The sequence below is a fragment of the Octopus sinensis genome, linkage group LG10 (genome assembly GCF_006345805.1).
Source record: "Octopus sinensis linkage group LG10, ASM634580v1, whole genome shotgun sequence".
NCBI classification, from domain to species: domain Eukaryota; kingdom Metazoa; phylum Mollusca; class Cephalopoda; order Octopoda; family Octopodidae; genus Octopus; species Octopus sinensis.
This window is the reverse complement of record NC_043006.1, coordinates 14,659,920-14,683,320: the sequence shown is the minus strand read 5'-3', so window position 1 is coordinate 14,683,320 and position 23,401 is coordinate 14,659,920. Positions and strand designations below refer to the sequence as shown.

General features: G+C 36.3%; 1 protein-coding gene across 9 annotated transcripts in view; it reads right to left on the bottom strand.

Annotated features, from left to right (window-relative positions):
- Positions 1 to 23,401, bottom strand: part of LOC115216827 (probable ubiquitin carboxyl-terminal hydrolase FAF-X) — a 195,689-nt gene that overhangs the window by 81,073 nt on the left and 91,215 nt on the right. For 7 of the 9 annotated variants that reach the window (XM_036506287.1, XM_036506286.1, XM_036506285.1 and 4 more), the window contains 9 exons: positions 21,360 to 21,498; positions 20,899 to 21,051; positions 15,108 to 15,212; positions 13,499 to 13,597; positions 12,378 to 12,485; positions 9,022 to 9,138; positions 5,881 to 6,031; positions 3,724 to 3,811; positions 1,735 to 1,798 (listed from right to left, as the gene is read on the bottom strand). In XM_036506287.1, coding sequence (XP_036362180.1) covers positions 1,735 to 1,798; positions 3,724 to 3,811; positions 5,881 to 6,031; positions 9,022 to 9,138; positions 12,378 to 12,485; positions 13,499 to 13,597; positions 15,108 to 15,212; positions 20,899 to 21,051; positions 21,360 to 21,498 — 1,024 coding nt within the window. The remainder of the gene's footprint in view (positions 1 to 1,734; positions 1,799 to 3,723; positions 3,812 to 5,880; positions 6,032 to 9,021; positions 9,139 to 12,377; positions 12,486 to 13,498; positions 13,598 to 15,107; positions 15,213 to 20,898; positions 21,052 to 21,359; positions 21,499 to 23,401) is intronic. The other 2 variants (XM_036506290.1, XM_029786416.2) reach the window with 1 other exon arrangement.

The following is a 23,401-nucleotide window of genomic DNA, read 5'->3' as shown; positions in this document are numbered from 1 at the left end:
AAAATTTAATCCTTTAGTGTTCACATTATTCTACCAAAATTAATCCTTTTTTATCCACATTGTTTTGAACTAATCCTGCATTATCTTGTAGCTGTGAAATTTTGATGAGATAGCTGTTAATTTTTAAAATGATATTGTAGGGTTGGTGTGAGAGACCAGATCTGGCCAGTTTGAACATAAAACAGGCAGAATACTTTTGGCCGGATATGGCCGGTTTAAATGCTAAAGGGTTAAACAGAAAAATGTCAAAACAATATGCCATTAAAAAGATGGTGCTTCAATAATGTCATCTTCCTAGAAATAACAACTAAATCTCCCTCAAATTACACCAACATTCTTTAAAAAGAAGGCATTATGTGGCCCTAGAAACACTAAGTTTAAATAAAAGACGAGATGGTCATGGCTGGAATACCTTTGATCATAGGTCTTATCAATCAAGCAGCAAAAAAGAAAATTACAGGGGCAGGAGATAGTAAAGATCAAAGGACAAAAATATAAAGTTTTATGTAGGAAGGACCAAGTAGAATTTTCAGCCTCAGCTTGGAAATTGAAACTGAAGGAAAGATAACTGCAATACTACAAAACCAGATTTTCATACATGTAAAACCTGAAAAATGATACCCTTGAGTAAGAAACAGACCCACTAAGCTGAGTATGGGGTTTATCCAGTGAAAATCTTGAGTAACTCTTCATTGGATGTTTGTTCCAAGACATGTATTTTTATACAACAGGTAGAAAATACTCTAGATCTATGCTGACCTGAGGCTCAACAACAACCAAAATAACTTTAAAAGGATATAATTACAAACCAAAATAATTTTAAGTGGATATGATTACAAACCAGGATGAATTGTTGAAAATTGTTGTAAGGAATGGCTGGGCTAACACAGAAAGATACTAAATAACCAACCTAACATAAAACACGATCAGGAAAATTGATATGTTGCCCTTCAGAAAGGAATAACTCTTTGAAAGAGTCAATGACCATTGGTGGGGCGGGGCGGATTTAAGAATATATTTCCACTATCTCTATTGCATTAGAATATGTCAGACTATCATAAAATTTCAGATTTTTAACTTCATGTACAGTGGGAGTTTTTTTTTTCTCTTTTTTTAAATTTTTTAATGATAAAAGAAATGCTGTGATATTTTCTGACTGCTACAAAAAGGGAATCAAAACCAGTCATAGGTAAATTTGTATTAACTAGTCCCCTTCACTTACACTCAACTATATTAATTTTATTTTCCTTCATCCTTACAAAGTTTTGTGCATATTTTTAAATCACCACCTATTTGTAATTTTAAAAAGAAGAATGCAGTTTTTTTCCCCATTTTAAGCTTCAAACAAATATTCAATACAAGAACCAGATTAACAATCTTAGTGAGGAAATTAATGCCCAAACGTTAAAACCAAATAAAATCCTATGCTAACAATGAATAAACAACTAGCATCAAATGGGTCTATACAAAAACATATCCCTATACCCTCATTCTGTGTTAATTTATCAATATGGGTTGATGTTTGTTTCAAGTTTTAGTCTACACTACATGTTCTCTGTTAGCAGCAGTAGTTCTACAACTAATTTACACTATGTGTCTTAAATGTCCAGTTTTCTGCTAACAGTTGAGTGCACTGAGTTGGCAAAGTAGTATCAAATTAATAAGATTAGTTTTCAGTAAGTATGGTTGAAGATTATATATTTCATATACTACCATAATGAAAGGAAAACATACAAGGTATAATACCTGCTTGGCTTGAATTTCACATAACCAAAGTTGACCATCTTTCAGTAAAAACCTTTAAATATAAAAATACATTTAAAAAAGAGGGGAAAATACATTACAGAGAACAAAGTGCTTAAGGTTTTAACACAAAGCTTCTTAGATTAACCCTTTTGATACCAATTCACTTGAGATTGCCTTGGTTCTATGATACAAACTTCTTGCTTTAAAATAGTCGAAATTAAAACCTGCAATCAAAATTTCATGTTAATTTGTTTCAGACACCAACTGAATAATGATAAAGTTATTTTACTCCATCCTTCCTTATTTCAAAAATTAACTGAAACATAGTCAGTGTATTTCAATAGAAATGGGGTATCAAAAGGGTTAAAAAGATTAAATATTTAACATAAGTCACAAATGATTTTTAACTGCTACTGATAAAGCATTCAAAAAGAAAAAACAAACAAACAAACAGTGGATCTGAAAATATTGCTTTTCATATAAAAAGTAATTTAAAATGACTGAAAAAGTAAACTAAACTACAACCACAAAAACAACAAAGTAGGTAACCTCACAGGACACTTCAATAAAATGGACAAAAGTTTAAAATCGTAGCTCTACAAAGTTTGGTTACTTTATATTAAATGAATGAAATTCTATCCTCAGTCATCTGTTTTATTTATTATTAGCCTTATAGAGGGGGAGGGCACTGCTTATCACCTTTTCCTAAGTACCTTCCAGATTAGATGAATCTTTCTGTAATAAAAGTTCAACTTCAATTGCTAACAGTTGGGAGAAGTAAAATATACAGATACAGACACAGAGTTACAAGGAACCTCTGTTTCACAGAAGAATTGAATAAAATGTTTAGTCAGGAATCAAGAAAAAGTAAAACTGCCACAACAATGATAAGCTAAAATGATGTGGAAAAAAAAACATTTTAACATTTTGTTTAACATTTATATATCTAAGGCCTTCTTAGATTGAGATGTAAGGATAACTTAGTGGAGTTAGTGCAAATAATGTTTAATTTCAGTTTTACTGGGTGGAAGGGAAATGTCAACGGGAAGGTAAGTTCAAGATAAATTACAACTCTAGAAAAGGAGAATTGGACAAAATGAGCCAAGTGGGTTGGTAAAATGTTAGGGATGGTGGCAAGGAAAGAGAAACAAGCACAGTAGTCTTGGATCAGGAGAGAATAATATAATCAGTAATTCCAGGGAAGTAGTGACTCTAAAAGAAAACAGCTCAATGGTCAGTGGTTTACAATCACCAGCTGGACTGTGGCTTCTCTTCAATACAATGTAGTAGTAGTGTGTGTGTGTGTGTGTGTATGAGTGCATGTATGCGTGTGTACATGCACATGCCAAGGGAGAAAAAGAGTAAAAAGGAAGATATAAAAAGATGGGGGGAAAAGAAAAAAAGAGAAGGGATAGAGCCTAACTTCATTACTCTTAATGTGTCAGTGTTATTCTAGAGTACAGAGTACTGAAAATTTTCAGTACATAAAGAGAGAAATAAGGTTTTGCAGCCATAGACATCAAGGAGGTCATCAGAGAAGACTATAAGAGATTGCTGCAAATAACAGTCACAGGGAATGTGATGGCTGAATAAAGCAATGAGGAAAATTAGAAAAGACAGAACTGTGGATTTGTTGCTGAACTTTGGTGTTGCTGGAAGTAATAACTGAAGACAACCAGGACTAACAGAATATGAAATTTGTGAGTCATTAAGGGCACAGTAAGCAGTCACACCTCCTAAAGGAGGGGTTACTTAAATCCAAGTGACACAGCAGACTAGTGTTTGCTAAACATAACCAAGTTCAATAAGCCTCATACTTCTTATTCTCACATATACAAGTAGTAAATATTTTAATAAATGGAAATATAAAAACTTCAATAATATGTTACCATTTTAGTGAAGTGTCTGTGAGTTAATAAATATCTAAAAACTTGTGCAAAAATTAAAATAATTAAATGAAGTGTCATCAAAACAAACCGTAAGAATCGGAGCCGTTCCTGCACTTGTTGAATATGATTGAATCTGCCATCAGGATAAATATTACTAGGATCTTCAAATGGATGTTCTAAAACAACAAAAGAAGAAGAATTTAAACCAGGTAGAAAGATTGTGATTTTATTGTATTGTTCAGTAATTAATTCAAATAATGACATTCAACTACAAAGAATCGTTAATTTGCTCATTTTACAAAAATCATTAAATATTTTGGAACTTAAGAATTATTTGCCTATTATTATTATTATTATTATTATTATTATTATTATTGCAGCAAACTGGCAGAATTGTTAGCATGCCAGGCAAAATGCTTAGCGGTGTTTCATCTGCTGTTACGTTCTGAGTTCAAATTCCGCCAAGGCCAACTTTGCCTTTCATCCTTTCAGGGTCGATTAAATAAGTACCAGTTACGCACTGGGGTCGATATAATCGACTTAATCTGTTTGTCTATCCTTGTTTGTCCCTTCTGTGCGTAGCCCCTTGTGGGTAGTAAAGAAATAGTACAAATTCCACCAAGGTTAACTTAGCCTTTTGTCCTTTCAGGGTCAATAAAATAAAGTACCAGTCAAGCACTAGTGTCAATGTCATCAACTTTCCCTCCCTGAAAATTGTACCACAATTACTGTTATTAAGGCAGCAGGCTGGCAGAATTATTAACATATCAAACAAAATGCTTAGCAGCCTTTCTTTCACCTCACAGTGTTCTGAGTTCAAATTCTGCCAAGGTCAACTTTACCTTTTATTTTTTTCGAGATCAATAAAATAAAGTACCAATCAAGTACTGGAGTTAGTGTAATTGATTAACTCCCTCCCACTAAAATTGTTCACTTCATGCCAAAATTTGAGACATTATTTTTAATATTAGCATGTGAGGCAAAACAATTAGTGGTATTTTGTCTGTATTTACATTCTGAGTTCAAATTCTACTGGGGTAAATTTTGCCTTTCATCTTTTCAGGGTTGATCTAACTGACTAGCCCCTACTCTCAAAACTTTAGGCCTTGTGCCTATAGTAGAAAGAATTATTATTATTATTATTTGGCAGAATCATTAGCACGCTGTATATATATATATGGCAGCATGGAAGGCGAATGTTCAACGATGATGATGATATATATATATGGATGAAACAGTAAATATACATTATCAGAAGCCTCATTCAAATTATATCATCTTTGTCATCATTTTACATCCACTTTCTAAGCTGAAATGGATTGAACAGGTTGCAATGGTCAGAGTCAGCACACATTTGTGAGTACTGCTCACCTAGACAGGTCAGAGGAGTGTGTCTCGCATAGCATTTTTGACTAGGATTCAATACCAACCCCTTTACAGAGTGTACTGGATGCTTTTTTTTTTCAAGGCACTGCTCCCAGACCAGTGTCATATCTTCAACAAGAGTAAAGGACCCTCACAACCTCACACTTTACTGAGTGTACTAGGTGCATTTTTTTATGGCACCAGCACTAGAGGGGTTATCATGACCATGACATGCTTAAAGACACCTCGCAACCTTACGTGTATGCTCACTCACCCATCTATTTACAGAGTGAAAATCATGAATGATAATGGAAAGAGGGATGTGTAACAGTAGGATAAGTGATAGGGGTTTTCAGGATTCTAAGACAGATACATATATTCAAGACAACAGGACAATGTGACAAAGAATCTGAGAAATGACAAAATTCATCTAAAGTCACAAAAAAGGGGGGATGCTCTTTTCCTTTAATGATTAGTCAACAGACTGTAACCATGCCAGGTCCAAGAGTTTATATCCACCCCAGTACCTTGTTTGGTAATTATTTTATCATCTTTGGAAGGAGAAAGGTAAAGTTGACCAGAGAATGTAACAAAAAAACAAAAAAAACTAAGTGATTTATCTGATGCTCTATAAATTCTGCCAAACAAACACAGAACAGATACAAAAAAATTAAAATACCAAAAGTGATGCTGTTATCATTTAACCAACCATCCTAATATTCTATCCTCTCATATTCAGTTTAGTTAATAACAAAAACATGACTTTTCTTCTTTTTTTTTTTTAAATAAAGATATTCCACAATTTACAACAAAAATTAATTAGAAAATTACACTATAATTCATTTTCTAGCATAAACAAAAAGAGTGCAAATAAGTTTACCTTTTGCGTAAGACCTGGCATTCTCCATGTAAGTTGCTAAATTTTGAGCTACAAGCATAACAATAGAATGCTGATGGTGTAACTGACTAATAACTTGATTCCTATAATACATGTGAGGTGTTCGCTGAGCATGAGGAAAATTTTGAGATGTCTGCAACAAAACGAAAAAGCAAAAGAGAAAATATTACATATAAAATACAGTTGTGTTCAATAAGGAGAGATATATTGTGAATTGAATAAGTTCCTCTCAGTATAAGTATATATATGAATGAAATAACAGTCTTTTGGCTGCTATTTCTAAATTTTTCGGTATGTGGTTAAGCAACTTGTTGCTAAACCCTTAATTATTATTATAATTATATATAAAACTTCTTGTATAAGTTTTTACCGAATATGGTTCTTTTCCATACCGAAACTACTTGGTGAAATTTATTAATTAGAAATTTCTACACTCATGGAGTGGTTGGCGTTAGGAAGGGCATCCAGCTGTAGAAACACTGCCAGATCAGACTGGAGCCTGGTGCAGCCCCCCGGCTTCCCAGACCCCAGTCGAACCGTCCAACCCGTGCTAGCACGGAAAACGGACGTTAAATGATGATGATGAAATTAATAATTTTTTACCCTATATCTATATGTGTATATATATATATCATCATCAAAAAACACAAATGGAGTTTAAAATTCACAACTGTTTCAGCAGCATTTTATTGATGAATACTTAATTTACATCATGACTAAAATTTGTTATCTTCATGGTGATTTAAACAAACAAAAAATTAGGCAGGTAGAACATTTAAGTTGACCACCTCACCAAAATACATGAAGAGATTATTTCGTAAGTATTTTCATATACCAAACACTTTATAAACACAATCATATATCCAGCTATAAGAATTAGTAATTTATCCAAGTCTCTGTGTGAGTGTGTGGCCATCATTCTCAATGTTTAATGTCCACTGTTCCAAGCTTGCCTGGATCAAGTGAAGTTTATTGAGACACATTTTCTACAGCTGAATGTCCCTCCTGTTGCCAAGCCTCACTCGTTTCCAAGAATGGCTGGATACATTTTTGCCGAATATTGGAATTCAATGACAGTTTGTATGACAGTGACACTCGTTTACAACTATTATGCAATGTGTGTGTGTGTGTGTGTGTGTGTGTGTATATATATATATATATATATATATATATATATATATACATACACACATGGAGGCGCAATGGCCCAGTGACTAGGGCAGCGGACTCGCTGTCATAGGATCGCAGTTTTGATTCCCAGACTGGTCGTTGTGAGTGTTTATTGAGCGAAAACACCTAAAGCTCCACGAGGCTCCCGCAGGAGGTGGTGGCAATCCCTGCTGTACTCTTTCGCCACAACTTTCTCTCACTCTTTCTTCTGTTGGCCTGCACGCTTAGCCAGCGGGGTGGCATCATTTGAAGGCTAAAACAATGCGAAGCGCATTGTGACCAGCAATGTGTAGCAACATCTGATAGCCTCGTCAATTACGGTGATATATATATATATATATATATATATATGTATATATATATATACACTCACAACAGGCTTCTTCCAGTTTGTATCTACTGAATACACTCACGAGGCTTTCAACTGCTCAGAGCAATAGTAGAAGACACTTGCCCATGGTGCCGCAGCATGGGACTGAACCTGAAACCACACAAGTGGAAAGCAAATTTCTTAACACACACCTGCAACAAATAGAGATAAAGTAGGAACCTAACTGACATCTAAAAGTCTCAAAATGCATGGTACTGCCTTTGAGGATCTCAGCCAATCTACTATTTATATCATTGTCTCTATTTGTTGAGCCACTAAGTTGCAGGATATACACAGATGACAATGACAAGTCCCTTAACCCCTTGAGGATTGTCAGACCACTGCAGCTATGCAGCATATCTAGGGTGAGAAAGCCTGGTGGAGCCCATCCCACTCCAGGCTAATCTTATTTCTGCAGCAGAGTAGACCGGAGCAATGTGAATTGAAGTGTTTTGCTCAAGAACACAATGGCTCGCCCAGTCCAGGGATCAAAACCACAATCTTACAGTCATGAATCCAACACCCAAACCACTAAGCAACACGCCTCCACTAGTGGTACGCATTTCTACAGCTGAGTGGACTGGAGCAACATGAAATGAAGTGTTTTGCTCAAGAACACAATGTATCGCCTGGTCCAGGAATCGAAACCACAATCTTATGATCATGAGTCCAACACCCTAACCACTAAGCCACATACCTCTACTATACACATGGATACAACATACAAACACAGGTATTCATACCAATGTAAACAAGCACATACACACACACACACATACATACATGATGCATGCTTACACATTTTCTGGCTACCAAATTCTACTCAAAGTATTGACCAAAAAATTGGCTATGCTAAAAGATATTCGCTCTATGTGCAATGCAATGGGAATGGTCCCAGAACCAAGCAGTTGCAAAGCAAGTTTCTTAACCAAGAGCTATTCTTTGAGCTGTTGAATTTACAAACTAGAATAAGAATCACACAGAAAATGAAGTAGAGGTTATTCCTTTATTCTAAGCTAGGGATTTCTTCTGTCACTGCTGGTATGATTATGTCTTACAGTGCCTCTGAAAAATGGAGTATTGAGAAAGAAGTCTTGGTTTTGGGTAAAGGAATTTGTCATTGTTTTAATGTCCAATTTTCAGTAATCACTTGGAATTTGTTGAGGCAGATTTGCCCTTCCTGTTACCAACCCTCAATCATTTCCATGTAAGATTAATATTTCCACATAGATGGAAGACTGCAAGTGAAGGACACTGCTTGTAAGATGAGGACACTCATTTACAACTATCATGTTATGTCAAGACAAGGAGGCACTAACACACACACACACACACTCGACTATCTTCTTTCAGTTTCCATCTACCAGAACCACTCACAAGGCTTTGGATGTCCTGGGACTATAGTAGAAGACACTTGACCAAGCTGCCATGCAGTGGTACTGAACTTGAAACGTTGTAGATCAAACTTCTAAACCACAAAGCCACATCTGTACCTAATTATTATCATTATTATGCACACGCATACACACAGAAAAGGAGTGTCAAGATATAAGGATCAAGTTACAACATAAAGAGAAACTTACTTCAGGAAATAACTGACATATTTCTCTAATTTGTTTCAAGGCAGGTAAAACCCATTTGTCATTCTTCAGCTCTTCAACAAACCTGCTAATCCACTGCATTTTCTGACTATCACGATCCTGAGAGGAGAAAACACATGCACATAATGTAGAAAAAATATAAGCAATAAACATTTTGTTAGTATACTTTTGTCGAAATAGATCTTTTGGGATGCTGTCCCAGATTTTGTAATTTTTTAATTAAGTGGAAATTTTCAAATTTGGCACATTGACATAATTTTTTCACACTGAATCTGAATTTGGGGTTCATTTATTATCAGAAAAATTAAGGAAAATGTTACGGAAATTCAAAGTTTGATAATTTTTAGTCCAATCAGAAAACAGTCAGCATTTTCTACATGTTTGCTGTCTGTTATCTATAACAAAATGACAGACAGAAATAACACAGGCACAAAATGACATCACGCATCAAAACTTGTGGTTGTAGTTGCAATGGTGAAAATGTCAGACTACAGCTTTGCTTGTTACTATGAAAACCAATATTAAAATTTACAGTCATGTGTATCATAGTGGCTTTTGATTGGTTGAAATTAACCAAAATTTTCAAATTTTGAAAGCTTTTTATTTATTAACCTATGGCAAAAATGAATTTCCTTTTCATAATTAGCATACAAAACTAAATCAGTATACCAAATTTGAAAACAACTAGAACAAAATTTTACAAAATATGAAATCTGTGAGAGAAACCAAAAAGATCCAAATAGACGGTCTTTGTTCCAATTAGTTTTGAAAATAACGAACTTTGTAAAATAACTTTGTAGTTATTAAACTGGTTTGGAAACAAAATGAAATTTTGGAAGGTTTTAATTTATATCACTAACTTTTTTTCTTAAATTTCAATTGAAATACACTGTCTTTGTTTCAATTAACTAATGAAGACTCTAGTAAAATAACATTGTCATTATTAAGCTGGTGTTTAGAACAAATTAATAGGAGATTCTAAAGCAAGGTTTTAATTCAGATCACACAAAGTTTGTATTACAGAATGACAGGCAGTCTCAAGCCGGTTGGTATCAAAAGGCAGCGAGCTGGCAAAAACGTTGGCATGCCGTGCGAAATGCTTAGCGGTATTTCATCTGTCGTTACGTTCTGAGTTCAAATTCCGCCGAGGTCAACTTTGCTTTTCATCCTTTCGGGGTCGATAAATTAAGTACCAGTTACGCACTGGGGTCGATGTAATCGACTTAATACCTATGTCTGTCCCCTCTATGTTTAGCCCCTTGTGGGTAATAAAGAAATAGGTATCAAAAGGATTAACCCTTTTGTTACCATATTTCTGTCGAGATGCTCTGTGTTTCTTTCAATTAATTTTAAATATAACAAAGAATTTAGTAAAATAATTATAATTAAGCTAGTGTTAGGAAGATAAATTGTGACTAAGGTTTGGTGGAGGATTTTAATTCATAACTTTCGAAAACAAGACATTTGTATTTCAGAGCCCGAGGAGGTTTCAGCCAGGTTGGCATCAAAAGGGTTAAACATTTCACTCATCATACTTTGTTGCAGATTGACAATATAAAACATAATTTTCATTATAAAAGTAGGTGGGGGAAGAGAGAATTTTTTTAATAAACTGCTCTGAATTTGTTTTCAATTCTTTTTTCCCTGACTTCCATTAATTTCCCCTTTTTGTGTTTTTGAGAAACATTTCACAAATTTACTGGAAGAAAAAAAAAACATCCTTTTATGAGAACAAATTCTGAAATTTTGGGGGTGGGGTCTTGTCAATTACCTCAGCCCCAGTATTCTACCGGTACTTGTTTTATCAACCCTGAGAGGATGAAAAGCAAAGTTGACTTTAGCAGAATTTGAACCTGGAACATAAAGCCGGACGAAATGCTGCTAAACATTTTGTTCTCTAGATTCTGCCAGTTAGCCATCATAATAATTATTCTAGGGTCTGGGGTCGATGAAATCAATTTACCCCTGCCACTAAGGCAGCAAGCTGGTAGAATCATTACACTTAAGACAAAATGCTTAGAAGCATTCTTTTCTGGTTCTTTATGTTCTAAGGTCAAAATACCACCAAGGTCAACTTTGTCTTTCATCATTGCTCCAGTTCACTCAGCTGTAGAAATGAGTTGTGATGTCACTGGTGCCATGTTGTATTGGCCTTTGTCTTTTCCTTGGATAACACCAGTGGCATGGAGGAGGAAGGGTGGCATGCATGGGCAACTGCTGGTCTTCCAAATATCTTGCCAAAACTTGTGCTTCGGAGAGTAACTTTCTAGGAGCAATCCCACGGTCATTCATGAATGAAAGGAGTCTTTACACTTTACACATCTAGTGAACTAATATATGGCAGAATACTTTTTTATATTCTCCTCCTCATTCAACATTGTAATGAGTATTTCTCTACCAATCTCAGAGGTTGTGCAAAAAGGTGATGGGGGCACTGCCCTTCTTGCGTTCATAAGCCATTACATACTATGAGCACAGAATTACTACAATACTGGTTTCTTTGGCCACACAAATTAGAGAAGACTAACAAGTGCAAACATTCTCAGATCTCATCTCACTCCTTTTCCCAAATCTTCTTCCTTGATCTATCTAAGTTTAGATTTGTAGCAAAAATCTAAATACTAGATTAAAAAAAAAAATTTTTTAACTATGAAAGTTTATCAATCTAGAAAATAATGACTTCCTTTGATGAAGCACACGACCCATTTTGTAAACAACGGTAGAGTAGTGCCTACTTTCTAAATCTAAGAAGAATGAACAGTAAAGCCAACTCTGGTATGAATTGATGTTATTGTTATGAACCTCAAACTATGCATACCATCATCATTTTAACTTCCATTTTTCCATGTTTGCATGGATCAGACAAAATTTGTTGAGGCAACTTTTCTATGGTTTGATGCCCTTCCTGTCACCAACCTTCACTTGTTTCTAAGCAAGGAAATATTTCCCCATGACCAAACATGTTTTCCACAGAAGACTGGAAGCAAACAACATAACTTGTATGATGATGATGCTCATTTACAATCACCATGTGACATCAAGACAAGAGTATACACACACACACGGTTGGCTTCTTCCAGTTTCCATCTACCAAAATTCACTCACATGGCTTAGGGCAATAGTAAGAGATACTTGCCATGCAGGGGAGTGAACCCGAGACCATATGGTTGAGAAGCTTCCTTCTCAACCACACAGCTATGCCACATACAATAAATAATACACCTAGTTCAGCCCTGAACTACCCCGAGTTATCCCTACCAAATTAAATCTAGAAAATGATAAACAACAAAGAAAAACACAATGGTTGAAGAGTAAACAAATTTTTTTTAAATATTCACCTGAGAGCAACTATAATCCAGAATTTTTATATGAGCTGTCAGGGCTTGGTCCATGATCTCAGTCGGAACATCTTCACTATGAGCAAGATTCCATAACAACCCTAAAACCTGAAGGAAAAAAGAAAAGAAAAAGGAAATAAATTATCATTGGAAAATAAATCAAAATTGTTTTGTTACTTAAATCTTAGAATCAATCTTAAGATCAATAATAGAAGTTTTACTGTTAAAACTATTTAAATAAGCAACAACAGTACTGCTTGCCAACTGCAATAGAACTCAAAGCATACAACTTCGGTTGACACAAATGTAAGCAAAATACACAGTCTCTCTCCCCATCTCACACACACACACACAAGCCTATAAGAGTACAACAGACTCCAAGTTTCTAACCACCAAAACCTTGTGAATAGATTTTGTAGAAGACACTTGCCAAGATACCATGCAGAAGGACTGAACTCAAGATCATATAGTTGCAAAGTGAACTTCTCAACAACATAGCTATGTCTGCACATATCATCATCATCATCATTTAATGTCCTCCATCCATGCTGGCATGGATCGGATGGTTTAACAGGGGCTGGCCAGACTCCACCATACTTCTATGTCTGTTTTGGCATGATTATTTTTTTTAACAGCTAGATGCCTTTCCTAACACCAACCACCCTGCGGAGTGGGCTATATCTATAATAAAACCTCTCCAATTGAAGCATAATGATATGCCAAACAATTTAATTACGGAGATGTACTTGCATAGCGAGTGACTTGATCTGAGATCGTGTGCTGGAACGTAAACAATTGCTGCGTGGAAGGTGTTTATAAGCCATTTAAGAAATACACAAAAACCGTTAGATTCACTTCAACATTTAAATTTAATTTGTCAAAATAGTTTCGTTACATTGAGACCACGACCTGTTCACTGACAAAAGTTTTTTTGTCTGAAGCAATAACATTTCACAAAACAGAGCACCCCTAAGAAATGGAAAATGGATAGGGTAATAGCTAGTCTCCTTCTGTGACCAGTAGAACTATCTAAAACAGTTTGTCATAGAAACATATCAAATAATGGAACAAATAAATTAAATGACAAGATAAAGTAAAAATATATTACAATATTTACAAACCTTATGAGCCATAACACCTTCTTTATCATCCTCTGCTAATCTCCTAATGAGCTCTAATAACTTTTCTCTCTGCTTTCTCATAGCATTAGTCCAGCTTCCCTATAACAAATAACATAAAAACATTTACAGAAATTCATTTCAAAAATCAAATCTTCAAATTTTAAAATTGTTTTAAGCAAGTAAAAACATAGAAAAATATATCGACCTAAAATTATAGATACATCTTGAATTTTACATTGAGAGTTCTGCTACATATTTAACAACATATACATGGGTTATATCATTTTAAAAGGATAAGTGTACTCCAAATATTTTTTTTTAAATTATCAAGTGCAGAATCAAAGAATTAATTTATAATAATACAAAACAGCAGATGCGAAAAAGAAAAAAATGTAACACTTGTAGATCAAGTTTTATTTAAAAGGATTGTTTTTACTATAGCAGTATCACTTAGATGAATTCTCAAAACTAAAAAATTTCTCTTTTAAATTAGGGTTAGGGTTAGGGTTAGGAAAATAAAAGGCTGGAAAATGCAAGAGAGAGGAGTCAAAGACAAGAATTAACTATTACTTCTGTAAGAGATTTAGATGGTACTGTGTAAGGTAAGAACAATCATCAATTTTAGGTTCTTTTTTCCAGGTTTACAATAAAACAGTTTTCCACCTGTCCTTTTTCTTCTTTTATTTTTGTACTTATTGGTCTAATTTGACTGTTTTTTCCTCAAGACTTCTTATGTCTGTTTATATTATAGATACTTTCCCTACAAAACTCAGGAAATATTTTCTAACAACTTTTATTCTTTATTGACTGTTGCAAACCTCTGGGGTTTAGTAAATTTCTCAATTTATTTGCACAACATCCACCTCACAAGTTATCATAACCTATATTCATCTTGAACTTCTCCAATTATTCAAGTTCTTTGCCAAAATGTTATACCGCACTAATACTAGCTTCTGAAGAACCCGCTTCATTTTTTCAATAGAAGAAAATCATAAATCTTTTTCTATATCTCTCAAGAACATTACTCACTCATTCTACCTCCTATAATGATTGTGTCAACTACAACAGCAAAATTTGTCTAGAGGACCATTGTGGAAACCTCAAGACCTTAAATTCATAGCAGCTCATCCTGGAAATGTTAAAACCTTGAATTCCTGGTTCCCAACTTGAAAATCTCAAGCCCTTGAATTCCTGGCTGCCTATCCTGAAAATTTTAAGACCTTGAAATCATAGCTGCCCTGAAAATTTCAAAACCTTGAACTTAAGGATCCTGATATTTTTGTATTTTTATACACGTAAGTAAAATTAAAGGGCAGGTAGCAGAATAGTAATACATTGAGTAAGGACACAAGCACTTATCTAAAAGACTTAACATTGATGAAAATGGAACTGGACCAGAATGGACAGGAACAATCCAAATTATACATGTGAATGAAGTAACATGTTAAATGAAAATTTTTTAATAATTTGTTTTGTTATCAAATACACCATGAATTTACAAAACAAAATTTGAAGATTTCTCTCAAAACTTAATATGATAAAAATCCCAAGATAATAAAAAAAAAAAAGAAAAAGGGAAAAGAAAAAAAAGAAAAGAAAATCTACTCACTTGAAAGCATTCAAACAAATGATCTAACTGTTCAGGAGAGAAATCCCATGCCAATTTAGCCAACAAGTCATGAACGTTTTTTACAATAGCTTCATGTTTTCCAGACTGAAAATAAGTAAGAAATATTTAGTGATATTTCGTGCAAGCTCTAAGAAAAAAGAAAAAGAAAAGGAAAAGAGTAACAGTTCTAACACCTTGACTGTGGAGGTACCATGAGCCCAGCCATCTTCCGGAAACAGGGATCATTTATAGTAGCAGTGGAAAAGGTAGAGAGAAGAGGCAGTACAACAGTTAAGTTGGAAGATGAAGTATGTCTATGAATGATTTTATCAATTAGTCAGATGGTACTTTTCTGGATGTGATCAAGGCTGTGTGCATGTGTGTAGCAGCAGTAGCAACTATTGAGGGCCTCAACTGAGCATTGAAGAGCATCAATAATTATTAGGAGATGACATATCTTCTGGCCCTGAAGAGAAGGAATGGTCATTAGGATGTGGTCCAGGTCATCATCATCATCGTTGAACATCCATTTTCCATGCTAGCATGGGTTGGACGGTTCGACCGGGGTCTGGGAAGCCAGGAGGCTGCACCAGGCTCCAGTCTGATCTGGCAGTGTTTCTACAGCTGGATGCCCTTCCTAATGCCAACCACTCCGTGAGTGTGTTAAGGAAAGGGTTTCACCAAGAGAGATCGTCACTGATAATAGGACACAACAATTGCAGTGATTTTTGAAAAAAGTAAGAAGGAGGCTGCTTTCAAGGCCTCTTTTCATGGAATCAGTAAATGTTAAGGATGCTTTGTTTAGGTTGTGAGTGGATGATGCACAACTGGAAATTGTTAGGGTGGAATGAAAGACAGTGTAATCTGCATAAGAGTTGATGTCATGGATGTAGTGGTAAAGGCGCATGGCTCAGTGGTTAGAGCGTCGAGCTTACGATCGTGAGGTTGTGAACTCGAATCCCGGACCGGGCTGCGTGTTGTGTTCTTGAGCAAAGCACTTTATTTCACGTTGCTCCAGTTCACTCAGCTGTAGAAATGAGTTGCGACGTCACTGGTGCCAAGCTGTATCGACCTTTGTCTTTCCCTTGGATAACACTGGTGGCGTGGAGAGGGGAGGCTGGTATGCATGGGCGACTGCTTGGCACCAGTGACATTGTGACACATTTTTACAGCTGGGTAAACTGGAGCAACGTGAAATAAAGGGCCTTGCTCAAGAGTACAACACACAGCCCAGTCCGAGACAAAAAAAAAAACCATGAAACCTGGGGGATACCAGAGTAGAGAGAATAAGATTAAACTGAATTACTGTTTGGTTACTTCATAAACTTCATCTTGGCCTTCGTTGACTTGGAGAAAGCCTTTGACAGGGTCCCCCAATCCATTATCTAGTGGTCAATGTGGAAACTAGGAATAGACAAGTGGTTGGTGAGAGCTGTACAAGCTATGTACAGGGATGCTGTCAGTAAAGTAAGGGTTGGCAATGTGTACAGCGAAGAATTCAGGGTACAAGTAGGGGTTCACCAACAATCAGTGCTCAGCCCCCTCTTGTTCATTATAGTCCTCCATGCAATAAAAGAGGAATTCAAGACAGGCTGCACCTGGGAGCTCCTCTATGCTGATGACCTTGCTCTTATAGCTGAATCGCTACCTGAACTAGAGGAGTTCCAGGTATGGAAGCAAGGTCTAGAATTGAAGGGCCTTAGAGTTAACCTAGCAAAAACCAAAGTCTTAGTAAGTAGGAAGGCTGTCAAATCACAAATCCCTTCAGGTTGATGGCTCTGCTTGATCTGTAGAAATGGTGTAGGTAGAAACTCTATAAGATGCACCTATTGTAAGCTTTGGACACATAAAAGATGCAGCAATATCAGAGGAAAGTTAACAGGGGAAACTAGCTTTTGGATGTGGAAGATGTACAGGTACAATAAATGATGAAAATGTAGAGAAAATAGACTCCATCAACTGCAAGGAGGTTTGAAGCTAGAGGTAGTAGATTGCTTCCATTATCTAGGTGAGCACATTAGTAGAGGAGGTGAATGCACCGAGAGCATAGCTGTGAGAATAAGATTAAGCAGAGCAAAGTTCAAAGAGCTCCTACCCCTGCTGGCAACAAAGAGCCATTCTCTCAGAGCAAAAGGCAGATTGTTTGATGCCTGTGTGGCAGTGAAACATGGGCGGTGACAGACAAGGACATGCATAGGCTTGAAAGAAATGAAGCCAGTATGCTTCGCTGGATGTGCAATTTCAGCGTACATGTTTGATAGAGTGTGAGCATCTTGAGAATAAAGTTAGGCATAAGTTTAAACAGATGTGGTGTGCAAGAGAGACAACTGCGCTGGTATGGTCATGTGATGCATATGGACGAGGACAGCTGTGTAAAGATGTGCCGATCTCTAACTGTGGAGGGAACCTGTAGTAGAAGTGGACCCAAGAAGACATGGGAAGAGGTGGTGAAGCATGATCTTCAAACTTTGTGCCTCACAGAAGCAATGACTAGTGACTCAGACCTTTAGTGATGTGCTGTGCTTAAGAGGACCCACCAAGCCAAGTGCACCTGTGATGGTGGTACGTGAAGAACACCTTTCAAGTGCTGGGCCTCGGAGGCAAAGTGGCTGAGTTCCTTTCAAGTGTTGAGCCTCACAGAGGCAAAGTGATAGAGTTCCTTTCAAGCATTGGGTCTTACGGAGACAAAGTGGCTGAGTTCCTTTTGAGTGTTGGGTATTATGTCATGCTTGAGAAGACCCATCAAGCCAAGCAAAATCGCAGTTGTGTCACACAAATTAGCACCCATGCCGATGGCATGTAAAAGCACCCCGGTGTCATGCTGGTGGCACATAAAAGCACCCATTACACTCAAGGAGTGGTTGGCATCAGGAAGAGTATCCAGCTGAAAACCATGCCAAACCAGACTGGAGTCTGGAGCAGCCTTTCAGCGTGCCAGTCCAATCAAACCACTGAACCCATGTCAGCATAGACAATGGACGTTAAATGATGATGATAAACCTATAAGCGTACAGTCTTTTTAAATCATAATAATCTAGTTTTTTTGCTTTCTTTTCATACTCTTTTACTTGTTTCAGTCATTTGACTGCGGCCATGCTGGAGCACCGCCTTTAATCGAGCAACTCGACCCCGGGACTTATTCTTTTGTAAGCCCAGTACTTATTCTATCGGTCTCTTTTGCCGAATCACTAAGTAACGGGGACATAAACACACCAGCATCGGTTGTCAAGCAATGCTAGGGGGACAAGCACAGACACGCATATATATATATATATATATATACATATATACGACAGGCTTCTTTCAGTTTCCGTCTACCAAATCCACTCACAAGGCTTTGGTTGGCCCGAGGCTATAGTAGAAGACACTTGCCCAAGGTGCCACACAGTGGGACTGAACCCGGAACCATGTGGTTGGTAAACAAGCTACTTACCACACAGCCACTCCTGATGAGGGAAGTGTCTTTGCTGTATTTTTAACAATGTTTTTAATTGTTCAAGATATTCAGACAAATTAAAATATTCATTTCAGCCTCACAATGAAATGTAGACACGCGTAAACAGATGTTTCTAGTTTTCTATGGGTAGAAATGTTTTATCTGTATTTGAGAACTTATCAGTTTCAACGTAAATATTATATCAACATGGTTGATTAATCAATAATCACCTCGATTAATTATTTATCAGCATGATGGACTAATCAATTAATCTAAACAGCATATATTGGGTAACTTGAAATTTTAATGTAAGGTATGCCTACAGTTTTAGCTTTCATGCAAAATGTAATGTAATGCAAACAAATGTTTTCATCTTTCAGAAGGCAGCCCAAATTTTTCTGTGAACAGAGACAGAAAAACATGTTTACACTTGCAAGAACAACATTTCGCCTGTAAAATGTGTTTATACTTGCTTACATTTCACACTCAGGCTAAAATTATAGTGATACCTCACTTTACAACTTCAGATTATCTAAAAACTGTTGTGTAATGCATAGTTAATGAATTAACTACATTGCCAATGAATGCCCCAGTATACAAATTAGACTTTTATTTTTCATCCTAGTCCTGGTTTGTGTTCAATATAAATAGCTACAAGCCAGGTATCTGTTAGCGAACAGAAAAAGTGGCTACTTATTCTCTAGTGAATCGTTAAAAGGAGATTAAACTTGCATGGAAAAATCTCATATTTCTGTTTATACTTGTCTACATTTTACACCAATACTAGAATTGTAGGTATACTTTTATATTCAAATTATCCACTAAATGTTGTAATGCATCATTAATACATTAATTTTATTTACAATCAATTCTCTTGTTAATTGAAGATGGGGACATCTATCTACTTTTTCTAATTATTTTACATATATTTCAAAATGCTAAAACAGACAGGTTTTTGCAATCTTAGTTATTCACATATTGTTAAAGTTGTTCATTATCATCAGAACGACATTCCTTTCTTTGAATTATTTAATGAAATCAAGTGGCACCGGATGCCAGGAGAATCTACCACGCAGCAGTATAATGTACTATGACTAAATGTGTAATACACTGAAACAATTGCAGAGTTGGAACCCCCAAACCATATGATCAATATTCCAACCACAGAAAAGACATCAAATTGTAGAAATAAGTAATCCAATAACTTACACAGAGATATATGAACCAGCAGATCACTAAGAAACTAATACACTATTACAGGTACATCACCCATTTTTGAACATCCTTGGTTCCAAAGCCTTGACAGATTAACAGTTTAGCTGAACCATCTATGGTCATGTAATAATAAGTTATCAACATACTTCCAACCTACTAATTATACACTGTCAATGCCAAAGACATATCCAAGTTATGCATTGACACACCATGGTCCATTTTTCCAACAGTTCTTTACTTTATATCAATATGGATTGATATTTGTTTGACACTGGCACTGTTAGCTCTCTTACCTGTAGTAACCATAGCTAAAGGTAACTTTAAGCTAAATAAGAAGAGGATCTCTCAAAATTTAGGTATTGCCACTAACAAGTGCAGTGTAAATAATGCATCTAAGCACATGGTTCACACAACATCGCCTGTAGAAGCACAGTGGACTAGGCTGGTGGCCACTGGAATTTCAAGTTTCCCTTCATAATTTATCTACATTAAAAAAGTGCTGGACCATCAGAAACCCAAAAAAATCAATGGCGTATATGTAGTACAAACTAGCTCAGAAAAAATACTTGAAATATTAAAATTTAAAATAAAAAAGTGATGTACATAACATCAGATTAAATTCGCCGGGTCATAGTGCTAGTGCATGCATATACAGCTGTGTGCGTGCACACATACACACGAGTACTGTCCAAATCTCCGACCAATCACATACAGCTAGCTGGCATTTAATTGGCGTATCAAGTTTCGGGTATTTTGATTGGGTTTTGGACAGAAAATTCACAAAAAAGTCACTTCTATTGATTTTTTTTAATGGCTTTGTGGGGTGACTGGGGAAATGTAAAGATGTGCACAACCACCTTGGACGGTTTTGAGTGACCATAGAAAGTGCGAGCCCTCTAACTGAAAAATTGTGGATTTGTATAAAGGACACACACACAGACAGACGTTTTGGCGTTTATATATATAGAGATGTTGTGAAGTGTAAAACATTTGCTTTTCACTAAACATAAATTAAATGCAAAACAAATTTTTAATAATTAGTTAGATCCATAAGATGGCTCCTCCTATAATAATAGTTTTAATCTATAAAATATTTAAAACAACACAAAACCTTTAAAAAGAATTAACATATATCTTTACCTGGGCTTCCCATATTCGATCCAAATCATCAAGTGTTAAGGCTTTCTCTTTTATCATGAATCTCAAGATTTTTTCCAATTTTTCAACATACTGAGGTTGATGGAGACTATCTCGAAGAACAATTGACAATACATTGTTCTGCTGAATCCATTCCTGAGAAGAGAAATATCTCATTAAAACAAGAATTCTCTAACTCTAAATTCAGGTTACTCTTCATCAATATTGAGTATTTATAAACTAAAATTATCTTGAATACAAAAGGTTGATATTAATTAGCCTGTGAAAACAATTGTAGATTACAAATCTAAATCAAATATACAACTGATTTGAATGAAAAAAAGTACATAGCTGATTTCGATAAGATATATAAATACATTTAGACAAGATAGAATTACAGATAACAAATAGATTTAAAACTTGAAATGAGAAAAAAAAGCTCTGAATAATTTAAGATTCCTTACTGCCATCTTATCAGCTGTAAGCCATTCATCATCATCTATTGGAGTGTGACGACTGGCATGGAATGTCACATTTGCGATCACTTTGTTAACTTCATTCAAAGCATTCATCTTACCATTGAAAGAAGATATCTGAAGAAGCCTGAAAACAGTGAAAGATTGAAATGCAAATTAGTCAGAAAAATATAATTTGTTTTTTATCATAATTAAATAATCTTATAAAATTCAAACTTTATATTAGAACATGTTACTCAATTATTTCTTTAGCCTATTAATTTCTCTCTTAACCCTTTAGTGTTCGCATTATTCTACCAAAATTAGTGCTTTTTCATCCACATTGCCTTAAACTAATCATGCATTATCTTGTAGCTATGAGATTTTGATGAGGTAACTGTTAATTTTTAAAACGATATTGTCGGGTTAGTGTGAGAGACCAGATCTGGCCAGTTTGAACATAAAACTGGCAGAATACTTTTGGCCGGATATGGCCGGTTTAAATGCTAAAGGGTTACGGTTGCTTTTTTGTAATAAGGAAGATATTAAGTAACTTGACTTCAGTTTGTGAGTGATTTACTTTACCATGCCGGTGGCCAGAAAGACAAATATCTCAAGTGGACTTCACCATCAGTTTCAATGCCCACTTTTTCTATGCTGGCATGGGTCAGACAGAGTTTGTTGCAGCATATTTTCTAAGACTGGATGCCCTTCCTGTTGCCAACCCTCGCCTGTTTCCAAGCAAGGTAATATTTCCCCCATAGTCAGGTATGTTTTCATGGAAGATTGGAAATGAAAGACACCACTTGTATAACAGGGACACTCATTTACAACTACAGAGTGGTGCCAAACCAAGAAGATACAATCACATACATGTGTACACATTATATATGTGTATACACACACAGGCTTCTTTCAGCTTCTGCCTACATAATTCACTCACAAAGCTACATGGCTGCAGAAATGAGGTGTGAGGGCATAACCTCAAGGTACAAGAAAGCAGATAAAGCTAGAATAGAGGCTGAGAACTGAGGATGGCTGGGTGGGTAAATTCACAAGAATATGAAAGGAGAGTAATAGATGATTAGAGATGGGGATAGAGTGAATGCAGTGAATGGTGAACATGGGTGGAAGAGTGGTTAATAGAAAATCTGTTTGAGAGTGGGGGATAAAGGAAAACAAGAGTGGATCAGAGAGACGGTAGCAGTATCGTCCTCGTCATCATCATCATTTAACGTCCGCTTTCCATGCTGGCATGGGTTGGACGGTTTGACTGAGGACTGGTGAGCCAGAGGCTGTATCAGGTTCAATCTGATCTGGCAAAGTTTCTACAGCTGGATGCTCTTCCTAACGCCAACCACTCTGAGAGTGCAGTGGGTGCTTTTATGTGCCACCAGCATGAGAGCCAGTCAGGCAGTTCTGGCAACGACCACGCTCAAAAGGTGTTTTTTACATGCTACCTGCACAGGAGCCAGTCTGGCAGCACTGGTAACGACCATGCTCGAATGTTGTTTTTCACGTGCCACCGGCAAATGTGCTGGTAACACGACGCTGGCAACAATCATGTTCAAATGGTGCTTTTCACGTGTCACCAGCATGGGAGCCAATCCATGGCCCTGGCAACAATCACACTCGAATGTGCTTTTAACGTTCCACTGGCACGAGTGCCAATCAGGCAATACTGTCATCAGTCATGTTAGCGATTTTGATTTGTTTACACTTGCCTCAATAGATCTTCGCAAGCAAAGTTCATTGTCCAGTGAATGAGGGGTACTCATAAGTGAGCCAGTTACACTCACTGGCATAGGCCATGGGCTATGGTCTCACTTGGCATGTCAGGTCCTCTCAAGCACTGCATATCTTCAAAGGTCTCGGTCACTAATCATTGCCTCAGTAAGGCCCAATGTTCAAAGGTCGTGCTTTACCACCTCATCCCAGGTTTTCCTGGGTCTACCTCTTCCACAGGTTCCCTCAACTACTAGGGTGTGACACTTTTTCACAGAGCTGTCCTCATTCATTCGCAACACATGACCATACCAGCGCAGTTGAAA